This window comes from Halichoerus grypus, chromosome X, assembly GCF_964656455.1.
Source record: "Halichoerus grypus chromosome X, mHalGry1.hap1.1, whole genome shotgun sequence".
Taxonomy (NCBI): Eukaryota; Metazoa; Chordata; class Mammalia; order Carnivora; family Phocidae; genus Halichoerus; species Halichoerus grypus.
In genome coordinates, this window is record NC_135727.1 from 111946384 (window position 1) to 111968692 (window position 22309).

A 22309-nucleotide genomic window follows, 5' to 3' on the forward strand; every position below is an offset into this window, starting at 1 on the left:
ACAAGATGAAGATTTCACTCTTGAGTCCATGCTGTTCAAAATCAGTTAGTAAAAAGTCCAAGTATTGTAATGATGATTTACTTGTGAGTGGATTTATCCATCCTGGCCTCAGATGGCTTTGCTAACTCACATGCCCGTCAAGCATGTTTGTAGCACATTTGCAAGGCCCGGGGACAGTCCTCAGAACCCTGCCCTATTTGCTGCTGTGTTGAGAAACTGCCTGGTGGCAAAACTAGAAGGAAGGAAACTGGTTTCAGCCTATGAATAGCCAAGAAAGACAGCTCTTTAGGAGTATCAGAAGAAGTGTAAATTTAGTCAACTGTCCTGGAAGACAGTTTGATAATAGTATCAAAAAACATGTACAAAAAGCCTTGAGGGGTGCCTGGGTGGCTCAGTCGTTAAGCATTTGCCTTCAGCTCAGGTTATGATCCCAGGATCCTGGGATGGAGCCCCGCATTGGGCTCCCTGCTCAGCGGGAAGCCTACTTCTCCCTCTCCCACTCCCCTGCTTGTGTTCCCTCTCTCTGTCAAATAAATAAATAAAATCTTAAAAAAAAAAAAGCTTTGAAAATGCAAGTACCCTGACTCAGCGATTCTACTTGTAGGAAAATTTATGGGAAAACAGCATATCCTTCACCTGCTTAAAACAATTCTTCCATGGTTCCCATAATTACTTAGAGAATAACACTTGGGGAGACTGACAGGGGATTGCAGTAGGTAATTACGTCTGGCAGGTGTTTGTACTGACCATAGCTTGGTCTAGACAAACCTGCATTAGATTAACCTCAATGGTTCCCGAGCCACCTTTGTTAAATTTGATCTTTTCCATGATAATCACTGAAATGGTGATTGTGACTAACGCTTCCAATGTTAAGTCAGTGTCTGCCCTTGAACATTATAAACTATCATCCAATTTTGTGGCTTAAATTAAAAATTTCTATGTGTAATTGAGCCATTAAGTGGTGAAAATTACCTATATTTTTACTTATCCAGTGACATTCGAATAATATGTTTGGCATGCAAAAATTGTGAATATAAATTATGCTCAAATCCAAGTGAGGAATCTTTATTCATTTTTTTCCCTGTTGTATCTGTTTCAGCCATATGTCTGGACCCAAACCCCATCAAGGAGAGACCAAAATTTACACAATATTCTTGAGTATGATGGCGGCTGCATTTGGAGTTTTGATTAAACTGCGCTACATGTGTGATTATTACTTGTAAACAGATGATTAGATATTAATTAGACAATAAGTGATTGTAAAGCACTTAGAAAATAAAAGTGTTTATAAATACCACCAAGTAATAGCAACAATAATTCTTTACTGACTACACAGCTGTTAATGTCAATAAGAATGATTTATTCCAGCTAAGGGCAACTTTAATTTATGCAAAAAGCTGCTATCCTATCTGTTTTGCTAGAGCAAAACCAAATGTACTATACTTATAACTGATTTTATCATCAGCATTTAGATAAATACATCTCATGTAGGTAAAAATAACTTACCTCTTTTAGGACCTTCTCAAACACAGGCACAACCATTGTGACATGCTGTCTTTGAATGCTAAGAAATGGAGCTCCAGGGGTGCCTGGGTGGCTCAGTAGGTTAAGCGGCTGCCTTCGGCTCAGGTCATGATCCCGGAGTCCTGGGATCGAGCCCCGAATCAGGCTTCCTGCTCAGTGGGGAGTCTGCTTCTCCCTCTCCCTCTGCCTCTTCCCTCGCTCGTGCTTTCTCTCACTCACTCTCTTTCAAATAAATACATAAAATCTTTTAAAAAAAAATAAGTTTTGAAGTTCTGACTACTTATTATGTCTATTATTTTTTTCCCTAATGGATTGTATAGGTCATGAATCTGTATCAGCCTGGCTCTTGACCCACTGGTGAATCAGGCAATGCATCCATGTTTATTTTTCTCTCCTAAGTAAATGCAAGCACCTACAGTGAGTCCAGGTCCATGGTTTTGGAGACAGGGAATTAACTGAATGAATATAAATGAAGAGTGCTTCATGTTACACGAATTCAATAGAAAAGCGGTGAAGGGGCTGTTTGGGATGATGAAATATGCATGAGTTAGCCCAGCAGCCTTGTTAACAAAGCAAATATAACTAGATCGAAAAGTGAGGCAGTGTAGTTTGGTGGAAAACAGGGTTGAACTCTGATTCAAGAGACCTGGATTCAAGTGATAGTTTGGCCCCTTACTGTGTGACCTTACTCAAGACACTTAACCTCTCTGATTTTGTTTGCCCATTTGAAAATTTTCAGTATTAAAACCTGTCCATCTTGGAGTGTTATTATGATTCAATTCAATGTGTAAAAGTACCAAGTGAGAGGTGAAATGCTTTACACTGGAAAACATTTTTATTACCATAATTTTCCTGAAGTAGGTGAAGAGGATTTATGCATGGGTTTCATTATTTAGTATGGTGGAATTTTCTTTCTGGATTATTTCAGGTTTTATGCCCAAACCATAAGCCACATGTGGAAAACTGGGGAAGTAGCTCAAAATAGAACCATAAAAGTAACAAAATTCCATAGAAGGTAATAATGGTTTCCGGGAAACCCTAAGTTCTGCAACTTTACCTTGCTTTTTCAATTTCCTTTCTTGCTTTGTGATTACTATGTTATTTGGTTATATCTGAGGCAATGAGAAAAAAATGAATGAGAAAGAAAAAGGAAAGGTGGAAGAAATAGTGGAGACAGGATTGATGGTAAGGAGGAAGGATTTGGAAGGGAGGAGGTTTTACATATGGCATTCTTGATAGATATTAAGAGCAGTATCATATATGTAAGGGTACAAACTGTAACTAAATAATGTAAAATTCCCAATACGGGTTGAGCTAACATCTTTATACACTGGATATAAAATTTCTAGCAGGATGACTAAAGATTAGAAAATAAAAGGGAAGAAAAAGGTATTTTTAAAGAAGAGAAAGCTTAAGTGTAATGCCTACTTTAAAAAATAGGCTAACAGACATTTACATATGATGTTATGGCTCATTTGTATCCATATGAGGATATAAAATATATTTTGCCATAAGAAACAGATATTGACACTTTACGATGAGGCACTGAAATAGTCTTAATTGGAGATCTCCCAGAAGCAGATCCTGAGACAAAGATTCAAGTTCAAGTAGTTCCTTTGGGAAATGAGCCCAGGCCACAGCCACAAGAGTGTGGGCAAGGGAGACAAGGGAAGGAAGGCAGGCAATGGAGGGTGTATGGTCAAGCCAGCTAGCACAGTGGCAGCTGGAACTTAATTTCACTGGGGATCCCTGGGAGTCCGTGTACAGCACAGGATTCAGTCCTTCCACCTGAGGGCCGAGAGCACTGGGGTGTTTATACTTTCACTCCTGTCACTCCTGGTCGAGAGCTCTTAGGGATGTGGGCTGCTGATTTTCTGGCCCCTCAGCCCTGCCTCCCTGGTGCTGTTGGTGGGGGGGGGGGTCTCCCAGGGCCAGAGAAAGCCCTGGGACAGAGAGACGCCATTGCTGGTGGTTGTCACCCATGATGAGGCCTGGGGGGATCGGGCTCAGACAGCTTGTGCTCTGAAGAGAGAATTTTAGTTCTTTAGCAATGGTGTTTTCGACAATTGGATGTTGTTGAAGTGATGAACACTGGCAGGAAGAAGAATGTCATTTGTAGGTCTCTTCCAAGCTGATAGGAAGATCGCTATGGCTTGGGTTCCTCGTCTGCAAAGGGGGGGCCACTATTCCTATCTGATGAGGTGTTGTGCTGTTTACAAGCAGCCCATGATAAGTACCGAGCATAGTGCTAAGAAGGTAAGGGGTACCAGATAAATGGTAGAAATAAAGACGAGCGTGCTTGTGAGGGGCATCGCTGATCTGACAAGTTCTCACCAAAGCCATGCCCTGCTTACACAGGGTACAAGACTCAGGAACCCTGTCCCCAAATGCTCCCTGGAGATTTTCTGAACAGCCTGCCTCCAACACATTCCCTCCACTTCTACTAACTGGGAAGAGGGCTCCTCCAGCTCTGTCTGGCCCTCTCAGCAGTCTCGTTTCCTCTCACTGAGCCCCTGCCTCTTCGTATGTGCTCATGTGCTAACGTCTGTCTGCCTCACCACGACCCCATCCCCAGCCCTTCATCCCTTTTTTCCTGACTATACAGGTAATATATACTCATCTTTTAAATACTTGCTATAGATGGGAACATAGGAAAACAAAAGCAAAAATCACCCATAATCCCACAGTTTAAAGATGCTACTATTAACATCTTGGTGTATTTCCCTCCAGTACTTTTTTCTAAGCATGTACATAGCCCATAATTGGGGTCATTTTTTGGTATCATATTCTGTGGCATGCTTTTTCCGTCTGACATAATGTTCCCATGTTCCCATAGCATTAGACTTTCTTCGAAAACATGACCGCTAATGCCGGTGTAATACTATATGAATGTGTTTCGTTTTAACCATTACTCTTATTGCTGTAATTTGTAAAAATTTTTTGCCTGTTATAATTCTGCATTAAGCGTCTTTGTACACAATTATTCATGTGCTTCTCTGAGTATTTCTTTGGGGATAAATTCCCAAGCGGAATTCCTAGGTCAAAGGGCATGAACGTTCTAAAGGCTGTTAGCATGTACTGACAAATATCTTGCATGGAGTTTTTAAGAGTGTTAACACGTGTATAGATTTGTGTAAGCATTACCATATCAGGATAGGGAACAATTCCATCATCCCAATAACCTCCCTTCTGTTATCCCTTGATAGTCATCCCCTTCCCCTCAGCATAACCCCTAGAGGGTTATGGGATATTTAATTCCATACTGTGGAATTAACTGGTCATTCTCAGCTAATCACCTTAATAGCATTAGGAAGCCCCCAAGTTAAAATAACTCCCACAAGGACCCCGCTAGACACCAGGACTCGGCTAAATAGGCAGGTGAACAGGTGAGCCTCCCATTCTAGAGAAGGAATTAGAGGACCAATTAGGAACCAAGCTGGCAGCTCAGTGGCCCAGAACCCTGCGGGAGTTACAGGGTTAAGGGCTTTCCAGTGGGACCGTGTGGCTCTAGACAGCGGTTCTCAAACTTTAGCATATAGCAGCATGCCTCCAAAACCTGGAGATTTTATTGAAACCCAGATTCCTGGTCTCCACTGCCTGAGTTTTCTTTTTTTTTTTTTTTAAAGATTTTATTTATTTATTTGACAGAGAGAGACACAGCGAGAGAGGGAACACAAGCAGGGGGAGCAGGAGAGGGAGAAGCAGGCTTCCCGCAGAGCAGGGAGCCCGACGCGGGGCTCGATCCCAGGACCCTGGGATCATGACCTGAGCCGAAGGCAGACGCTTAACGACTGAGCCACCCAGGCGCCCCTGAGTTTTCTGATTCAGTAGATCTGGGGTGGAGAGTAAGAATTTCTGACAAGTCCCCAGGGCTGCTCTTCCTACTCCTTTGGGGAGCACACTTTGAGAACTGCCGCTGTAAGGCAAAGCAATACTGAGATTAGATGAGCAATATCACACCCATATCACCCAGCATGGTGGGAAAGGGCCTCCTAAAAGTATTGCGAGGTTTCGTTCTTCCAAGCTGAAGGACTTATTAGAGCTAAACTTGCAGCTCCAGGTGTTTTGTGTTTCCAGGAGGGCAGACAGGGCAGGCAGGAAAGGGTAGGAAGTGGGTAGGACGCCCCCTTTTCAGATGACCCAGTGTCACTGGAATTCTTGCATTATTGGAGCTCTCTTTAAGCATAGGTAATAACGGTGACGTCAAGTGACGTCATTCTCATTTAAAGTGCCAGGATCTGTAACTGTCAAACTGTAAATCTAGGCTGCAGAATCCATTTTTTTTTTTCTTTTAAGGCTAGCTGTCTTTGCTTATTTGAGGAATAATGAAAATGAAGCCCATTATATTAGTATACCACATTCTAATTTACAAAGTGCTTTCACATGATACTTATTTGATCTCCCAAATTCTGTGAGGGAGGCAGGGCAATATTTTTGTCCCATCCTTTGGACTACTGGCTTTCAAAGTATGGTCCTTGGACCTGCAGCATGAGTATCACCCACGGGGAACTTGTTAGAAATGCAATTGCTGGCCCCACCCGAGACCTACAGAATCAGGTCTTGAGGGGCCAATAATTTGCATTTTTAACAAGCTCCCAGCTGATGCTGATGTTGCTGCTGCTGGTCCTGGACCAAACTTGGATGAAAACCACTGCTATAGATTAAAATGAAAGATCTAGAAGCCCAGGGACTTAAGAGGACTCCTACCAAGGTGCTTTTTCTACACTACTACACCTGCTACATCCCAGCTCCTGCCCCATGTCCCCTGCAAATCCTTCCAATCCCCACAACTCTGCTTATGAGTTTGAGGCCCTGGGCAATTACTCTAAATTGCAATTTCCTCACCTGTGAAATGGGGATAATAATAGGATCGACTTCTTTGGGTTCCAATGAATATTAAACAAAATCTGGGTAAAGGTACTTAGCACTGTACCAGTGCTTAATAAAATCAGTTACCATGAGTTTTATTAATGTTACTAGAAGTGTGTTATTTCGCTAGAATGAATAGCTTTGTAAGTTCTTCCAGGCGTGTCTTCAGAGCACCCCTCTTAAAATGGGAGATATTCATGGGTGATTTAGACATTAAGGCGCATCGTGACTAACACCACAACTGGAATGTTTCTGGGATTGCCGTGAGCACTTGGCTGAGAGCAGGGTGCTTAGGAAATGGGATGCAGGACTGGTAAAAGGGGAGCAGGGGAATAAGAGACCAATTAATGGAAGAGTGCATTGAAAGGCAGACAAGGGTAACAAGAGTTCATTGAGGAAAAGCAGAATAGCCGGGGAGAGGGAGAAGTGGCCGAGGGAGGAAGCAACTGGGAGGGCAGTCAGAGGTGGGAGGCAGGTTGTCAGACAATCTACTTCCTTCAAAATACCTCCCAGGGCAGCCCCAGGGGTAGGCTCTGAGGTTGCACCAGGCCTCGGGGGGCCTGTCAGTGCTCTTTTTGCAGTCAAGGGGATGAACACTCAGGTGCCCGCAATAAATACCCTGAGAGGCCCTCCGAGGCCAGCTGGCCCAAATGTTGCTTTGTCTTCAGGGTGACTCCTATTTAGCAAAATTCTGACTATAGCCCATCAAACACTCCTTCCAGGGAAACATGCCAGGGACGTGGTCCTTCTTTAGTGCAGGTCTGTTACGTTCTTCGTCGAGGAGTCCTGGGCTTCTCAGGAAGCGGTTTTATCTTATCTGGGTAGTGCAGCGCCCGTTCCTTGCCCTGCGTGGACAGGGACCTTTGCAACTGAATTAAGCAGAAGAAACAAAAGCAGCAAGTTCGGGCCCCGTGGGCACGGCTCGCCAGCCAATGGGGCCCGGCCGCTCCCCGGCGGAGTGGTACTATGATGACAGTAGCCAACCAGCGCGCTCCATGCAAATGAGGTACTGTATCCCGCACCCGCCGCTCCAGTGCTGTCTGGTTGTTATAGTGATAAACTGAGGCCTTGCCTTTTGGCTTTTCAGAGAAGGAAACGGGTGGGGGGTCGGGGGTAACCTCTTCACTTCCCCCAGCGAAGACAGACAGAAGGGGCGAAGAAGGGGGATGGGTGAAGAAGAGAAAAATACGTGACAAAGAAAACATTCTCTGCCTGGGAGGAGACTCACAGAGGCTGTAGAGCTGGAGGGAGCATTCACTGGCCATGCCAGTACTTACCACTGATGCTGAGTCAGAAACAGGTATCCCAAAATCCCTTTCCAATGAGCCTCCCTCAGAAACCATGGAGGAAATAGAGCACACATGCCCACAGCCTCGACTGGTAAGTAAAGACAAAGGATGCAAATGTTATGCTTGGCTATGGCACAAAAGAGTTCCTTATGCGCCTGCAGCCAGCGAGGAAAACGATGCTTGGAGGATTTTCATGTAAATGAGAATGGAGCTACTGCCTAATCCTTCTCAGCTGTTTATACTTAGCTTCTATACCGGGGCGCTGCTCTCAGCTTACAAAGCATTATTGTATTGGCTGGGTAGGAAACGGGCTGCTTGGGCTATGCTGTTTTTCTGCCTTGGGAGGAGGGGATGGCCTTTTTCCTTTTAGGTGTATTCTCGTCTGAAGATAAAAATCCTACAGTGCGTTTTAAAATGGTATTCTCTTCGCAAAGCTTGAGGCGAGTCCGTTGTTAAGTTCTAAATTCTATCTGAGAAATGATTTGGTGCCCAACTCATTTGGGTGCCTGGTGCCAATTTTGGAAAAATGAAAACGATATGGAAGCAAAACTTCCCCGTTTGTTTGAAAATTTCAAAATGAATAAGTAAAAGAGTCCCTCAGTGATGTATTTAGAAATAAGGTACCTTTTAAATGAAGCATCTCCGGACTGTGCTGGGAGGGTTTGTCTTCAGGTAGTGGGAACCCCGGGGAAGCTACGTTTACTACTTAGAAAGGGGTTGTATGCCTTTAATAACGAAAGTGTGGAAACGGGGCACTCAGCTTCCTTCCATCTCAGTGACTGGTATCCCAAATTTGATCCGATTCTCTGCCACTGGGCATGATTATTTAGGCAGGTGTGGAAGATGGTTCTCAACCACCTCGGTGTATATCCTCAAGGAATCAAAAACACCAAATGGGGGGTGGGTTCTCTGTTGCTGAGAAGTCTTTCCTTCCCTGAAGTCTTGGGAAACTTGGAGAGACCTCTCTTTGAACCCTCAAGTTCAAGCGGCACACTAGTAGAGCTATCCTGTTTGTAGCAATTTCCCCCAGCTAAGAGGGGCCATATTTTGATTAGCCATGGAGTTGGACCCTGGAAAGAGGTTTGTTTGTTTGTTTGTCTTAAAGTAGTGATGTAGCATTTTCTTTCAACTCCCTGAATGAGGGCTCATAGATTCCAAGACAGGCCCATCACGCAACTGTTATTTCTTCATAAGGGTTACAAAGGTTCAAAGGCAGCCTTAGAACAACTTCCCAAAACATGAAAACGAATTTATATTAGAGTGCTGTGGGCTTTTCTTCACTGTGTTTCTATTTTATAAAATGTATTTTCTTAGGGCGGTTTAATATGAACTTCTCCCCAGCACTTGAGCCGCTTACTGAATGGCATACATACATATTTAAAGTTAAACCCGCTGTTGAAATTTGCATCACACACCTTCCTAACAGGTAAAGGGCAGGGGAGAGAGGCAGCACCCAGTTCCAGTTTGTGCGTCATTTGTTTCTCCTGCCCACTTCTTCCTTCCCTTTTTGCCTTTTAACTATTCTGCCCCTTGGTTGCTTCTGCCCGAGAGGGTGGGCAGAGGAAATCAAGAGAAGGAAGAACGTTGAAGTACTTTGCACTCTGACTTGTGACATCTCATCCTGGAGGAGACTCTAATGAACCCTGAAAAGCTGGCAGTGTTAAACCCCACCGTCCCTGCTCTTTTAGAAATGAGAAAACTGAGGTTCAGAGCAGGTAAGCGACTTCCCCCAAAGTCACCTTGCTTCCAAGGGCTAGAGCTGCGATTTGAACCCAGAGGTCTACACTCGCCAAGTGGAAGATCTTGCCCTTACAACACACTCTGGAGTGGGGTACATTCCCTTCCCATCTTTCATGCAGCTCTAACTTAAAGTAGGAGTCGAACTGTTAAAGCTATGACTTCGATCTACCTTTGATGAAAACTTTCCATGTTGTCCATCATTATCATGGTCTACTGAAATTTTGCTCTGTTTAAGTAGGGGCTGCAGCCAATTTATAAACCCCTACTCAATTTTTAGAATCACCTTTTCTCAGCCAGCTTTGATCACTGTAGGGGTATATTCTAAATTGAGATGTACACTTCAGAGCCCGACTTTCCTTTGCTGATGATTTTACTTGAATAGCTAAGGCACATGCTAACTAACTAAAGTTTGTTGATGGAGAGAGTGGCCAAGTGAAAATGTTGAATAGCATTTCTTTTTATGGTGTTTAGTAGTTTCTGTTGATCTTTAGCTTTGCTAATACCTTCACATTTCAAATTGGATAAATTCTTTGTTTCTCCCAGCACCCACCCGTATTGCTCAAAATCACATGTGGGTTACTGCAGGTGTGGCTGATGAATTCCAAAGTTACTTAAAGTTCATGAAAGACTTAACAGATATCCCTTCAGAGGACAGGCTCCTTCTCCCACTTGTTATCAAACTGGAATTCATACAGTTTAGAGGAAACAGGACTCAATAACAAAACATTGTCTGAAATAGAAGAGTAGCGGTTAGCAAAATGGTTCTCATTGTATTAGCTGAGGCATGCACTGGCTCCCCAAACTGGGACTTCACCTGGGGATAGCGAAAGGAAATTTCTGGGTATATAAAGGGTCATAAAGCTTTACTGCAAGTACTGGAATGTGAACTTATGTTGCTGATTGTCGTTGTCTAAGTACAAATTTTATTTAAGTCTCAGCAGTTGTGTCAAATGCCCTTTTTGTAATGAACTGTGTTGAAAAGCTGTGTACAGAGGCTCTGTGTCTATGTGCATTTGCCTATATATTTTCAGCCAAGGTTGTCTGTTGTGATCCTGTTTAACTCAGCCCGCATTGATTGAGTACCTACTACTCGCTGAGTCCTCAAACATTTTGTGATCTAGGGGTTCTGGAAGAGACTGACACATAAACAGGTACTTTGCCTACGAGTTGATACGGGCACCACGTGCTCAGAGGTGTGTTAGCAGGTGCAGGAGGGGCAGAAAGGAGTGTGCTGACCTCCCTGTGAGTCAAAGTTTGCTGGGGGATGTGGAGTAGAAACCTGTCCAGTCATCTGTATCTCTGGTCTCTAATAGGGCCTGGCATAGCCCTTTAAGGAATTGAAGCGGGAAGCGGGCACGCATAAATAAGCAGGGCTTGGAAGCAATCTATATTTTAGATCTTTGTAACTAGCAAATTGATAAGGATATTGAGGGTGCGATGTAATCATGTTCAAGGAGAAATTTTTCTGAAAGGAGTACTTGGAGTTTTTCCACCTGCCTTATTTTTCATTGGAAAAAAATGTCAGAAAGAGGAGTAAATAGAATTAAATAACACTGATAAAGAAATTAGAAAAGAGGGCTCCTGGGTGGCTCAGTTAAGCGTCTGCCCTCAGCTCAGGTCATGATCTCAGGATCCTGGGATCGAGCCTCGCATCGGGCTCCCTGCTCACTGGGGAGTCTGCTTGTCCCTCTCTCCCTGCTTGTGCTCTAAATAAATAAATAAATAAATAAAATCTTTTAAAAAAGGAAATTAGAAAAGAAATAACAGGAAATTACCTAGGTTTTCTAATAGAGCTTATATCTTAGGATGTAATCTAATACCCTTACTACTTTACCATGGTGTTCAGATTTGGGATGTTTCTGAGAACTCTTCTTTCCATTGTTAAAATAGTTATTCTTGATCCTTGACTTGTTATCCCTTCTTTGCTCTTTACTTGCTTAAACATGATGCAAGGTGACTCCTAAGCTTGTTTGTCAGGAAGAGAAACCGAGTGGCCATGGGTGGTATGATGTAATAGCCCTCCTTGGAGACCCAATTCCTGAGGGATGAGGATGCTTTGTGGGCAAGGACAGTGTCCTCATATCTCCCCAACTCTCAGATTGTGCCTGGACAAATCCTCTGGGCCCAGCAGATACCCCATAAACCCTTTCTAACATGGCCCAGCCACCCCAGAAGTTGTCTGCTTGAGGATTCGGTTAACGACCTTGGTCAAGTTCTTCTAGGAGTGCCTTGTGCTGTGAGAAGGAAGTTGTAATTCTAGCTTGCAGTGGTCACTTCCATGAAGATGGATGTACCACTGATCAACTGAGAAGGTCTTGGAAATAAAAAAAGAGCTGGTTCGATATGCCACATTAGCAGGAGTTCATTCCAGGCTTTACTTCAAAGTGGAGCTGTGCCAAGAGACTGCTGTCTTGCAGAAGGTGCATTATGTCAGTCGGGAAGTAGGATGCTCACCCGCTAATGCTCAGAAAGATGACTGGATTTCCAGAGACATCAGTGGCTTCCTTTACTAGTATCACCATCTATTTAACCACTCAGAGCAGCATGTATTTTAAAAGGGAGATACTTAATGTGCTGTGTAGGTGAAATAAACAACCATGAGTTTCCTTGGGCATTTACTGTGGTCAACTGGAATTGTGCCCAAGGTTATTATTAGACCTCTTCCTGTTGGTCTCGCTCCAAATGCAACTTCCATTTCTTGCAGATCGATACTAGTCAGGCGTACTGAGCATGGAATCAGTGAATCGGTTTCTTCCATTCTTTTAAGTTCTTTCACCATCCCTCCAGTCCCTCCCCCAGTTTGCCTAATGCTAAAGTCCTTATGGAGGAGATAAATCTAAATCGGTAAAAAGATGGGTAGGTTCTTTGTTTCATTTTGGTGTTGGTGCGTATAGCAATGAGAAGGTCATATGTGTCTTCATCCAGGCAGTGAGGAGGATTTAAAGTGCTCAGTGACGTTGGGCTTTAGAAGGTACCTGAGAGAAAACTCAGTCCCCTCTCAACAGGATCCAGTCACCCAGCTGGTTAGCAACTTGCACGTATAGCAATGGCCCAGGTGGTGTGGGGGGAGGAATAAAAGAAGTAATCCACTGTCCCTGCCCTGGAAGATCATTCCCACTTAACAGAAGACAGTAGTTTGGAATGTGGAAGCATGCCAGGATGCTGAAATCCCTGGTAAGAGAGGTTGTTGTTTTTTTTTCTTTTTTGTAAATTTGACTTTAATATGTTGGACTTTACACAGCTTTTTTTTTTAAGATTTCATTCCTTCACCTGTCAGAGAGAGCGAGAGAGCACAAGCAGGGGGAGCGGCAGGCAGAGAGAGAAGCATACTCCCCGCTGAGCGGGGAGCCTGATGCGGGGCTCGATCCCAGGACCCTGGGATCATGACCCAAGCTGAAGGCAGATGCCCAACCGACTGAGCCACCCAGGCGTCTCTTTTACACAGCTTTTTTAGCTACACTTTATCCATTGAGCAGAAGCAGGAAAGATTCCATTCACTTGATCCCCAAGTTGAGACAAATCCCTGCGTTTGAAGAAAAGATACAACTTGCTGATCCAAAAACATTTTGGGACATGGAAGGGATCAGTCTACTTTTGAGGGGATCTTAAGTCCCTTTTGTAGGTGTAGACCAGCATTATCTAGTAGAAATACAATATAATCTAAAATTTTCTAGTAGCCATGGTTTAAAAAGTTTAAAAAGGTGAAATTAACTTTAATAATACATTTTCTTTAGCCTGATATATCCAAAATATTATCATTTCAACATTCATCAGTATCAAAATAATGAGGTATTTTATGTTCTTTTCTTTATACTAAGTCTGAAATCAGGAGTGTATGTTGTACTTGCAACACATCTAACTTCAGACTAGCCAGTTTGAAGTGCTTAGTAGCCCGAGGTGGCTTTAGAGGGAGCTCAGACACCTGCACAGGCCTGTGGAGGATGAGCTCAGAGAAGCCACAATGATAAATACATTTCGTGTCGTCTAGCACTCACATACACACATATATTTACTTTAGCGAAGAAACCACTTTACTTCATATTTTGCACTTTTAAAAAAAGATTTTATTGTTTATTTATTTGACAGAGAGAGACACAGTGAGAGAGGGAACACAAGCAGGGGGAGTGGGAGAGGGAGAAGCAGGCTTCCCGCCAAGCAGGGAGCCTGATGCGGGGCTCGATCCCAGGACCCTGGGATCATGACCTGAGCTGAGCCACCCAGGCACCCCCATATTTTGCACTCTTAATATTTCCTTTTGCCCTATTGTGTTTTGGTTAGGAGGCTCACCAAAGGAGAATTATATTAAATTTGAAGTTATGGATGGGGCAGTGGAGAAGGAGAGAACGGGATGAATATGGGAGACACTAAGGAGGTCAACACCCAGGATTTGATAACTGAGTCTGAGGGTTGGCCAGTACCAAGGAAGACTCCGTTTTCTGGCTCCCTCAAGTGGGCGCCATCACTCAGGTGTAGTATCAGGGGACAGTAGTTTGTAAGAGTTCTGTTGGGGATGCCATGGAGACTTTGACTTATAAGTGTCTAGTCAATGTTTGGTTTTGGAACTCAGGAGAGAGTTCTGAGCTGGAGCTGGAGATCTGGCTGAGGTCAGCATGGAGGAGATGGAAGTGAAATTGAAGTAGTGAAACTGATGGGAGTGAAATTGAGTCAGACAGTTTTTGGACTAAGAAAATGATAATGGAAATGGTTAGCTAGCAAGAGCGCCTCAGGATAATCCTACTACAGGGTAATTCTAGAAGATAACTGACTCTGAGCCATACTATCAGGTTCTTAGAAGGGGGAAAAATAGTAGAGCTGTAATTAAAGCTATTAGGAGGCTCCTCATATCTGCCTGTCTTTATATGAAATCTGGTTAAATTAATTTACTTGATCCCAGAATCTTTTCAGAATGGAACCCTGAGGAACACCATTTAAAGAGCCAGTAGAGGAAGGATCATGAAAAGAAGACAGGTAGTTGTCTAATATCTGGGAAATCAGGGGGCCAACAGCAGGATAAGTTCTGTGGTGGGAACGTCCAGTAGAACCAAATGCAGCAGAGAGATTAAGTGAGATAATGAGGAAAATTACCCTCATTACTTAGAAAGAAGAGGTCAATGGTGGATATTTCAGTGATGTGATGGGAGCAGAAGCCAGATGGCAATGAGTTGAAGAGGCTTTAGAAGGTGGGGAGGTAGAAGGTTGCCTGAGAGGGTAAGCAGATACAATGTGTAGGATCCAAAGGTGGATAAATCAGGATTTAGGGTTGAGAGAGGCTAGCTTTTTTCTCTTCCTTTTTTCCTTCTATATATCCTCCTTTGCTTCCATTCTTCCTTCCGTTCATCCAGTGTGCCAAGGCTTTTGGTTGGCTCATTCTTGTAAGATGGTAGTAACTTGTACTTGAATATAAACGGCATAGAGCCAGCGGGAGAAAGTGAAAGTGATAGGGGGAAAATGAGGAAGGGAATGAGCATTGGGCTGGAGACGTTGGGTTCTAGTGAACAAGTGGAAGAATTGGCTTCAGGTAGGAAAAGAGACTTCTTTCACCGTGATAGTGAGGAAGCTGGCAAGGATGTTTTGGGTAAGGAGTTTTAAAGGGAGAGGGTATTGAATGTTGGTTGAAAGCCTGTCTTATCTGATAGCTTCAGTCTTCTCTGTGAAGGTGGAGGTGAAGTTAGTGCTAGGTTCTGGCGGGTGCAGAAGTGTAAGTATGGGATAGCCTGAGAAGTTGGGTCCAACCCCAGGGTTTTCCAGAGGCCTCCAGGCTAGGGGTGGGGCTAGGGAAGGGTGGGAAGGCTGAGTAGTTCCTGATGAGATGTGGTTCCAGTGAGAGGGAATGGATCTGTTCCCTTATGGCTTCTGGGGCTCCACACCAACCCCCGAGATCAAGGCAGATCTAGATTGGGAGCTCCAGGGGGAGCTGGGCTGGCCCACAGTGGAAGGGCTGGGGCCTGGCAAGACAAGTATGCTGCAGCCTGGTCTTTGCTTGCTGGAGCCCACAGTCTCATTCCAACTTGAGTTTTGCCGTTGACTTACTGTGTGGGCTTAAGCCAATTGCTTCTCCTCTCTGGACCTCCATTCTGTCACCTACGATGGGCTGAAGAGATGATCTTTCCCGGCTCCAAGATGGTGATTCTAGCTTCCCTAGCCATGGAACATGCTCCACCCCAGTGCGTTCTGTTTGATCTCATGCTCTTCTCACAAATCAGGGCCACCCCAACCCTCCCCTCCTTTTGGTTTTATCCATCTGGGATAAAAACAGGTTGAATGATCTTATGGCAGGACACATCGGCTACATATGAATAACAAATGTTTGCAAAATACTCTGGAACTTTACATTAGTGTTGTACAAACCTGTTTTCTCCCACTTTATTCTTCAGATGCTTCTTCAGAAAGTGTTCTGAATCACATGCTGAACATTCTAGTCATTGTTCAAAGAAACCTAGGTTGAATCTCTTCTTAATGCGAACAATAACCTAATTGATTTCATAATACTGAAGTTTGAAATACTGGGTTTTCTTTGAGGCATGGCAGTGTGGCATTGAGCTCTGGGGGCCTTCTCTAGCCATCTACACTTAATGCTTCTGGTTAAAGTCCAACGGTGGCTCGGGCCATAGGCTTGAAACTTTTGAGTCTTTCGCTCATGGCACCTTGGTGAAAACTTCTAGGTGCCTCTTGGTGAAAAGAAAGTGTAGAAAAAAGATTTATTCCGTCTGATGTCTGGGGGCGAAAGGAAAAGGAGAAAGCAAGGAAGGTAGGAGCAAACCAAGTCATTGCAAGCGAGGCCTATTTTCTTGCAATAATCTCCCAGGGAACAGCCTCTGCCTTGCTAGGATCTGATTACCCGTTGTTAGTCTCAGACCATAGCATTATTGTTTTAACATTTCTACCTTCCTCTTTATCCCAGCATGAGACAGGTTGTATGGGAGGCTGGGGAAGCTGACCCTGCTTGGGGATAAAGAGACAGTTGAACACTCAACAATCTGGAAGGCACACTTGAAAACACAGTAATTAGAAAATAAAGCCACAAGCCCAGTTAGTGTGCACCTGTGTAATAATGTGCCGGGCCACACGAGGCCAGCCCAGTGAGCCGGATTCATTTTCATATCCTCTCCGCCCTCCCACCCAAGTCTCTGACTTGGTGTTTTTGTTTTCCACTGAGTAATTCATGCACGTTGAACCTGACATCCATGTAACAGTGTGCTGATGTCTCTTTAAGCTGACTTTTAAGAAGAACAACAACAATAATAATGGGTTAATAGAAGTATTGTGAATGATGTGGAAAGCCTGTTCCTGGTACAGGCAGGCTTCTGTGCTTATCTCTAGTCTGCCTCATACTGACTGTAGGCACAGTCACGTGATACTGAATTCTCTCGTACGTCCGCATTATTTAGTTAAAAGGGAATTATTCTATGCTGGACTTAAGACTAGGGGTCTCACTCCTTGTCCTCTGTGGGTAAATGGGGGAAATGGTGCCTTTTCCATGTTCCCTCGTCTAACCGGGGTGCAGACCTGTGAAGTAAGAATTACTATTCTCTGTGTAATAAATAAGGAAAGCAGGAATTAAGTGATTCCCCAAAGATCAAGTACTAACTGATAAAGCTGGGATTTCAAATGAGTTTTGTCTGACTTCTAAAGTCCCCTGTTTCCACTACACCCAGTTCCCCAACATCAGCGAGCAGAGAATCACCTGCTCACGTTTCCAGATGAGTCGGAAGCAAGGTGTTTTTGCGTGTACTTTGACAAATGCTGTATTTAGCTCTCCCGTGTCATATTGTCCGCCTTCGGGACCAGGAATAGAAACAATTAAGATGGCTAGGTTCTTGGTAGTAAATTTAGAACTTCAAAGTAAATATTTTTGACCCTGCAAGTCTTCTCCTAGTAAATTTGTACATATGGTCACAAAAGATGAGTATTAGGATGATCTTAGCAGCATTATTTATAATAACTCCAACTGGAAATGACCCAAATCCCCAGCAGAAGTAGAATGGATAAACTGTTGTATTTTCACACAATGAAATGCTACACAGCAATGGAAAAGAAGAATCTACAGCCACGTGCAAAAATACGGATAAATCTCACAAACATAATATTGAATGAAAGAAGCCGGACGCAAAAGAATATACACCGCATGATTCCATTATCCATGAAGCATTTTAAAAGTAAGCACACCAGCCTGTGAGTTTAGACGTCAGGACAGCTGAGAGAGCACAGGACGGATGCTGTCATTGGTTGGTTACTTGATCCGGGTGCTGCATATGCTCATTTCGTGAAAGTTCGGAGTTACACCCTTAGGATATGTGCACGTTTCTGTATGTGTATTGTTCTTTAATACAATGTTGAAAGATATTCTGACCACGGTAATGGAGAGAGGGTATACTCTACAACCGATTGCCCATTTCCAAACAATTCTGGTGACCTCACAGATAACATTCTAAGGAACAGTGTCAGTTCCTACCTACAATTACAGCTCTTGGCCATTAAGAGAGCTTCACTGTGCTCCAGGGGTCAGTACCCAGCCCCAAAGAGAACACAGGTAAGCCCTGGAACTTACTTCTAGGACCAGTCTAGCCCTAGTCGGGTTATTTGTGACTTAAAAGCCATGGTGTCCAATCTATATGTGTTTTATAACAACGGCCAGGCCTCACAGTCTGTTTCTGGACTCAGAAGGAAGTGGATGGAACTGGTTAGCTAGCAAGGGTGCCTCTGGATAATGCTGCTGTAGGGCAAATCCTAGGAAATGACTGACCCCGAACCACCCTATGAGGTTTTTTTAAGGGAAGAAAAATAGAAGAGCTGTAATTAAAGCTAAAGGAATCCTCCCTGTGTTTGCCTATCTCTGCATGAGATCTGGTTAAATGAATCTACATTACCCCCGAGTCTTCCAGGATGGAATCCCAAGGAACAAAATTTAGAGATCCAATAGAGGAAGGGTATTGAAAAGAAGACGGAGAGGTATTTCTCAAATTGGTGGGAATTTGGGGTCTAACAGCATTGCTGTTTCTTCATTGGTAGGTATACTTACGTGTTTTTTTTTCCCGTAAAATATATATATATATTTAAAGGTTTCTTATTTGAAAGAGCAAGAGAGAGTGAACAAGAGAGAGCATGAGCGGGCACAGGGGTGGGAGTGGGGATACAGAGGGAGAGGGAGAAACAGGCTCTCCGCTGAGCAGGGAACCTGACTTGGGACTCGATCCCAGGACCCTGGTATCATGACCTGAGCCAAAGGCAGACGCTTAACTGACTGAGCCACCAGTTGACCCTAAAATATTGTTTTTATTAAAGAAGTCATCCACTTTGCACAATCTTCTTTGGAATATCTTTCTTTGGAAAATCTTCTTTGGAACATCTTTCTTTTAGCGGCTCAGAAAAAAAAAGGGGGGGGGGTTATTATTGAAATAGAATCTAGCAAATACCTCAAGCTGCGACATGTTAGAAATATCTGTACTTCCATCCAACTGTATAGCAAACCTCCCACACTGCATAATTTGTTCTAATGCTTGTTTCTTCCAGTCTGCAGCAATGTTTTCTATATGTCTTCTAAATATATTTGACTGACAAAAGAATTCATTTTAGTTTGACATCACTTTTTTCCCCACATACTAGAGCAGCCCATTTTATTGTGGCATGAAGAGCAGATGTTTCTGCAGTGGTATGAGACTTTCGGCTTTTCTTTATTGAATTAGGGAAATTTGAAAAGGCTTCTCACGTTTATCATTGCATGCCACAGTATTTTGTAAAGGACTGGTTGAGTATCATGTCTTGAAACATTGCTGAAAAAAATCACAGAGGTTGGTCTTCGTGTTCGGGATGCTTTGCTTTTCAGTATCATGGTAACTACAGTAGCTTCATATGATCATTACCTGATATCTCAAGGTACAGTAGACGCTCCAGGTGAAGTTTAATGTTAATGGGAACGGATATTTGAAATAGTCTCTTTTGTATTAATGGTCTATTTAGATGTCTTCCTCTGGATCTAATTAGGTCTTCATTGTGCACACCTGATAATGTGGCTGATGCAAGACTCCTGCAAGGACTAGAAGGGTCAGCTCTGCCATGTTCTTGTCGTTCATCTATGCTTGTATTATTTTTTGCGTTCCTATTTCATTGTGGGAAATGCTTTAAGTCACTTGGTGATCTTGCGAGCATTGGTTTAGTTAAAACTGGGTAATATAATCTACAAATGCCCTTATCCAGGCCCAGGCAAACCACACTATATTACAATAAGCTGAAAGCAAATGAAAATGCCAGGGGACCCAGGCCACCCTTCTCAATCGTACAACTTATGTTCTTCCTTGAGGACACCTCATAGACTTTATGTTGACAGAGATAGGGCACCAGTATAAATCTGCATCTTAGAATTAGGTATCAGTAATGCTTCTTGGTTTTTTTTTTTAAGATTTTATTTATACATTTGACAGAGACACAGCGAGAGCGGGAACACAAGCAGGGGGAGTGGGAGAGGGAGAAGCAGACTCCTGGTGGAGCAGGGAGCCCGATGGGGCTTGATCCCAGGACCCTGGGATTATGACTTAAGCTGAAGGCTGACACTTAATGACCGAGCCACCCAGGTGCCCCTGCTTCTTGTTTTTTAACTTGAAAAATAAATCTAAGCACCAGTGTTGCTCTCTAACGGATTGTCTTGCCCATCCCACATCAGAATTATGGTCTCCATATTCTAGATCTTGTCCTTGGATCCAGCAGTGAGGGAGAGGACCACATTTTCAGACTGCATGTTTGGCCTCTTGTAGAAATGCTCTTTTGAAGAGCTTTTTGGTTCTGAGGCTCCACCTAGCGTGGAGGGTGTCACAGAGACAAATGTAAAAAACAAGATTGTCTTGGGGCGCCTGGGTGGCTTAGTCGGTTAAGCGTCTTCCTTTGGCTCAGGTCATGATCCTGGGCTCCTGTCAAGCCCCGAGTCAGGCTCCCTGCTCAGCGGGGAGTCTGCTTCTCCTTCTGCCCACCTCCCTCCCCCCCCACTTGTGAGCACTCTCTCTTTCTCTCTCTCTCAAATAAATAAATAAATAAAACCTTTAAAAAGAAACAGGAGTTTCTTTATCAGGGTGGTGGTGTTGAGTATGTTAGTTCCACTACAGAGCATCCCCCAGCATGTCCCTTATGGAAGCACCGCTGGAGGAATTTCTATGAAATCCGGCATCAGGAAGTGCTGTGCTTCTCCTCAGTAGCTATTTTGTTTTTTGCTTACGGACAATATTAACTTTGTCTTTCTCTTTGCTTCGACTGCTGAGAGCTTCAAGTCATTTTTGTGACCTGCCGGAAGTGTAGAGAACTGGGATAGGTATTCCTGGATGCTCATTTTGCCTCTGATTTTTGTTGAAAACCGTATTTCCTCCCTCAACCCAGATCTTGCAACTATTAAACTTACAAATTTTATTTTTTATTTTTATTTTTTTTAAAGATTTTATTTATTTATTTGACAGAGAGAGACACAGCGAGAGAGGGAACACAGCAGGGGGAGTAGGAAGCAGGCTTCCCGCCGAGCAGGGAGCCCGATGCGGGGCTCGATCCCAGGACCCTGGGATCATGACCTGAGCCGAAGGCAGACGCCCAACGACTGAGCCACCCAGGCGCCCCCAAATTTTATTTTTTTGAAGTCACCTCAAGTCCTTTGGGGAAGGAATGGGATATGAATAAGATATAAGGTTGTTACTGATATTCAGTATAAACTCCTTAAGCTCAGTTGCCTAAGAAAAATTGATTTAGAGTCTGGAATTTTTAAATCTCTAGGTAAAAATGATTATTTTCTATTGCCAGTAGCATCTCTGCATTTCAGGAATCTAAGATGCCATTAATTATGAGATAGAGTCCCATTGCAAGGATGTTACAATGTCAGAAAATTGCCGACACTGATTTTCAGACATTTCTTGTAAGACCCTCTCCTAATCTCAGAGATGTTAAAATGTGGGAGAAAACGTACATTTTAGAATAAGTGAAATGTAGTATTATTTACAGTACATTTCAGAAGATGGCACATGGGTGTGGGGGGCTTACGGCTTATGGGTGCTCAGTGTGTTAAGGAAGCCTGGATCCCTAGGACATGATACAATTTCTGATCTCTGGTCACTGGAAGGGCAGTAATTTCTCGTCTGACCTAGATGCAGGTGTTCACACATGGGTTTAAAAAATGGCCCTTTTATGAGGGAACTTGAGATAAAGTTGGAAAATGTATTTTTTTTCAAGATATTTAAGATAATTTTTTAAACTGTGCTCTGCTTTTGCTTTTAACTAACTTCAAAATACTCATCCTCAACAATAGAAAAATGAGCCAAGGACAGATTATTCTCAGAAGAAAATACAAATGGCTAATAAACATTTGAAAAACGTTCAATCTTTTTTGTAATCAAAATAATGCAAATTGAAGCAGCGTGATGCCATTTTTTGGTCTATAAAATTACAAAGATAATACTCAGAGCCGGTGAGATGGCAGCAAGCTAGGTGCTTTCATACACTGTAATGTGAGTATAAACGAGACAGTTTTTGTAGAAGCTAATTTACCGATACATGTTACAATGTCCTACAAATATTTATCTTTAAAATGTTCATACCCCTTGGCTAAGTAATTCAGTTCCTAGGCATCTATCCTAAGGAAATAATCAGAGGTTCAGAACTATGTTTAGAATGTTATTTATATTAGTAAAACATAAACAACTTAATATTCAACAACAGAGAGAGATTTAAATAAATTCTGGTTTTTCTATTCAGTGGAATGCCTTATAGCTATCAAAATTAGTGAGTTAAATGGGAAATAATTTGTACCTTCTGCTCGTTTTGCTGTGTACCTGAAACTTCTCTAAAAAATAAAGTCTATTAAAAACAATAGTGATGTGATTTTGCAGAAGCCTTGATTCCTGAGAGGGTGGGGGATGTCA

The 22309-nt window shown here is 43.1% G+C and overlaps 1 protein-coding gene across 7 annotated transcripts in view; it reads left to right on the forward strand.

Annotated features, from left to right (window-relative positions):
* PCYT1B (phosphate cytidylyltransferase 1B, choline) overlaps positions 1-22309 on the forward strand; it is a 139755-nt gene that overhangs the window by 19213 nt on the left and 98233 nt on the right. For 3 of the 7 annotated variants that reach the window (XM_078064726.1, XM_078064721.1, XM_078064727.1), the window contains exon 1: positions 7415-7773. The exons of 1 other annotated variant lie outside the window; for it this stretch is intronic. In XM_078064726.1, coding sequence (XP_077920852.1) covers positions 7657-7773 — 117 coding nt within the window. In that variant the 5' untranslated portion in view covers positions 7415-7656. Of the gene's footprint in view, positions 1-7413; positions 7774-22309 lie in introns of those variants that run through there. 3 more of the 7 variants (XM_078064722.1, XM_078064724.1, XM_078064728.1) reach the window with 2 other exon arrangements.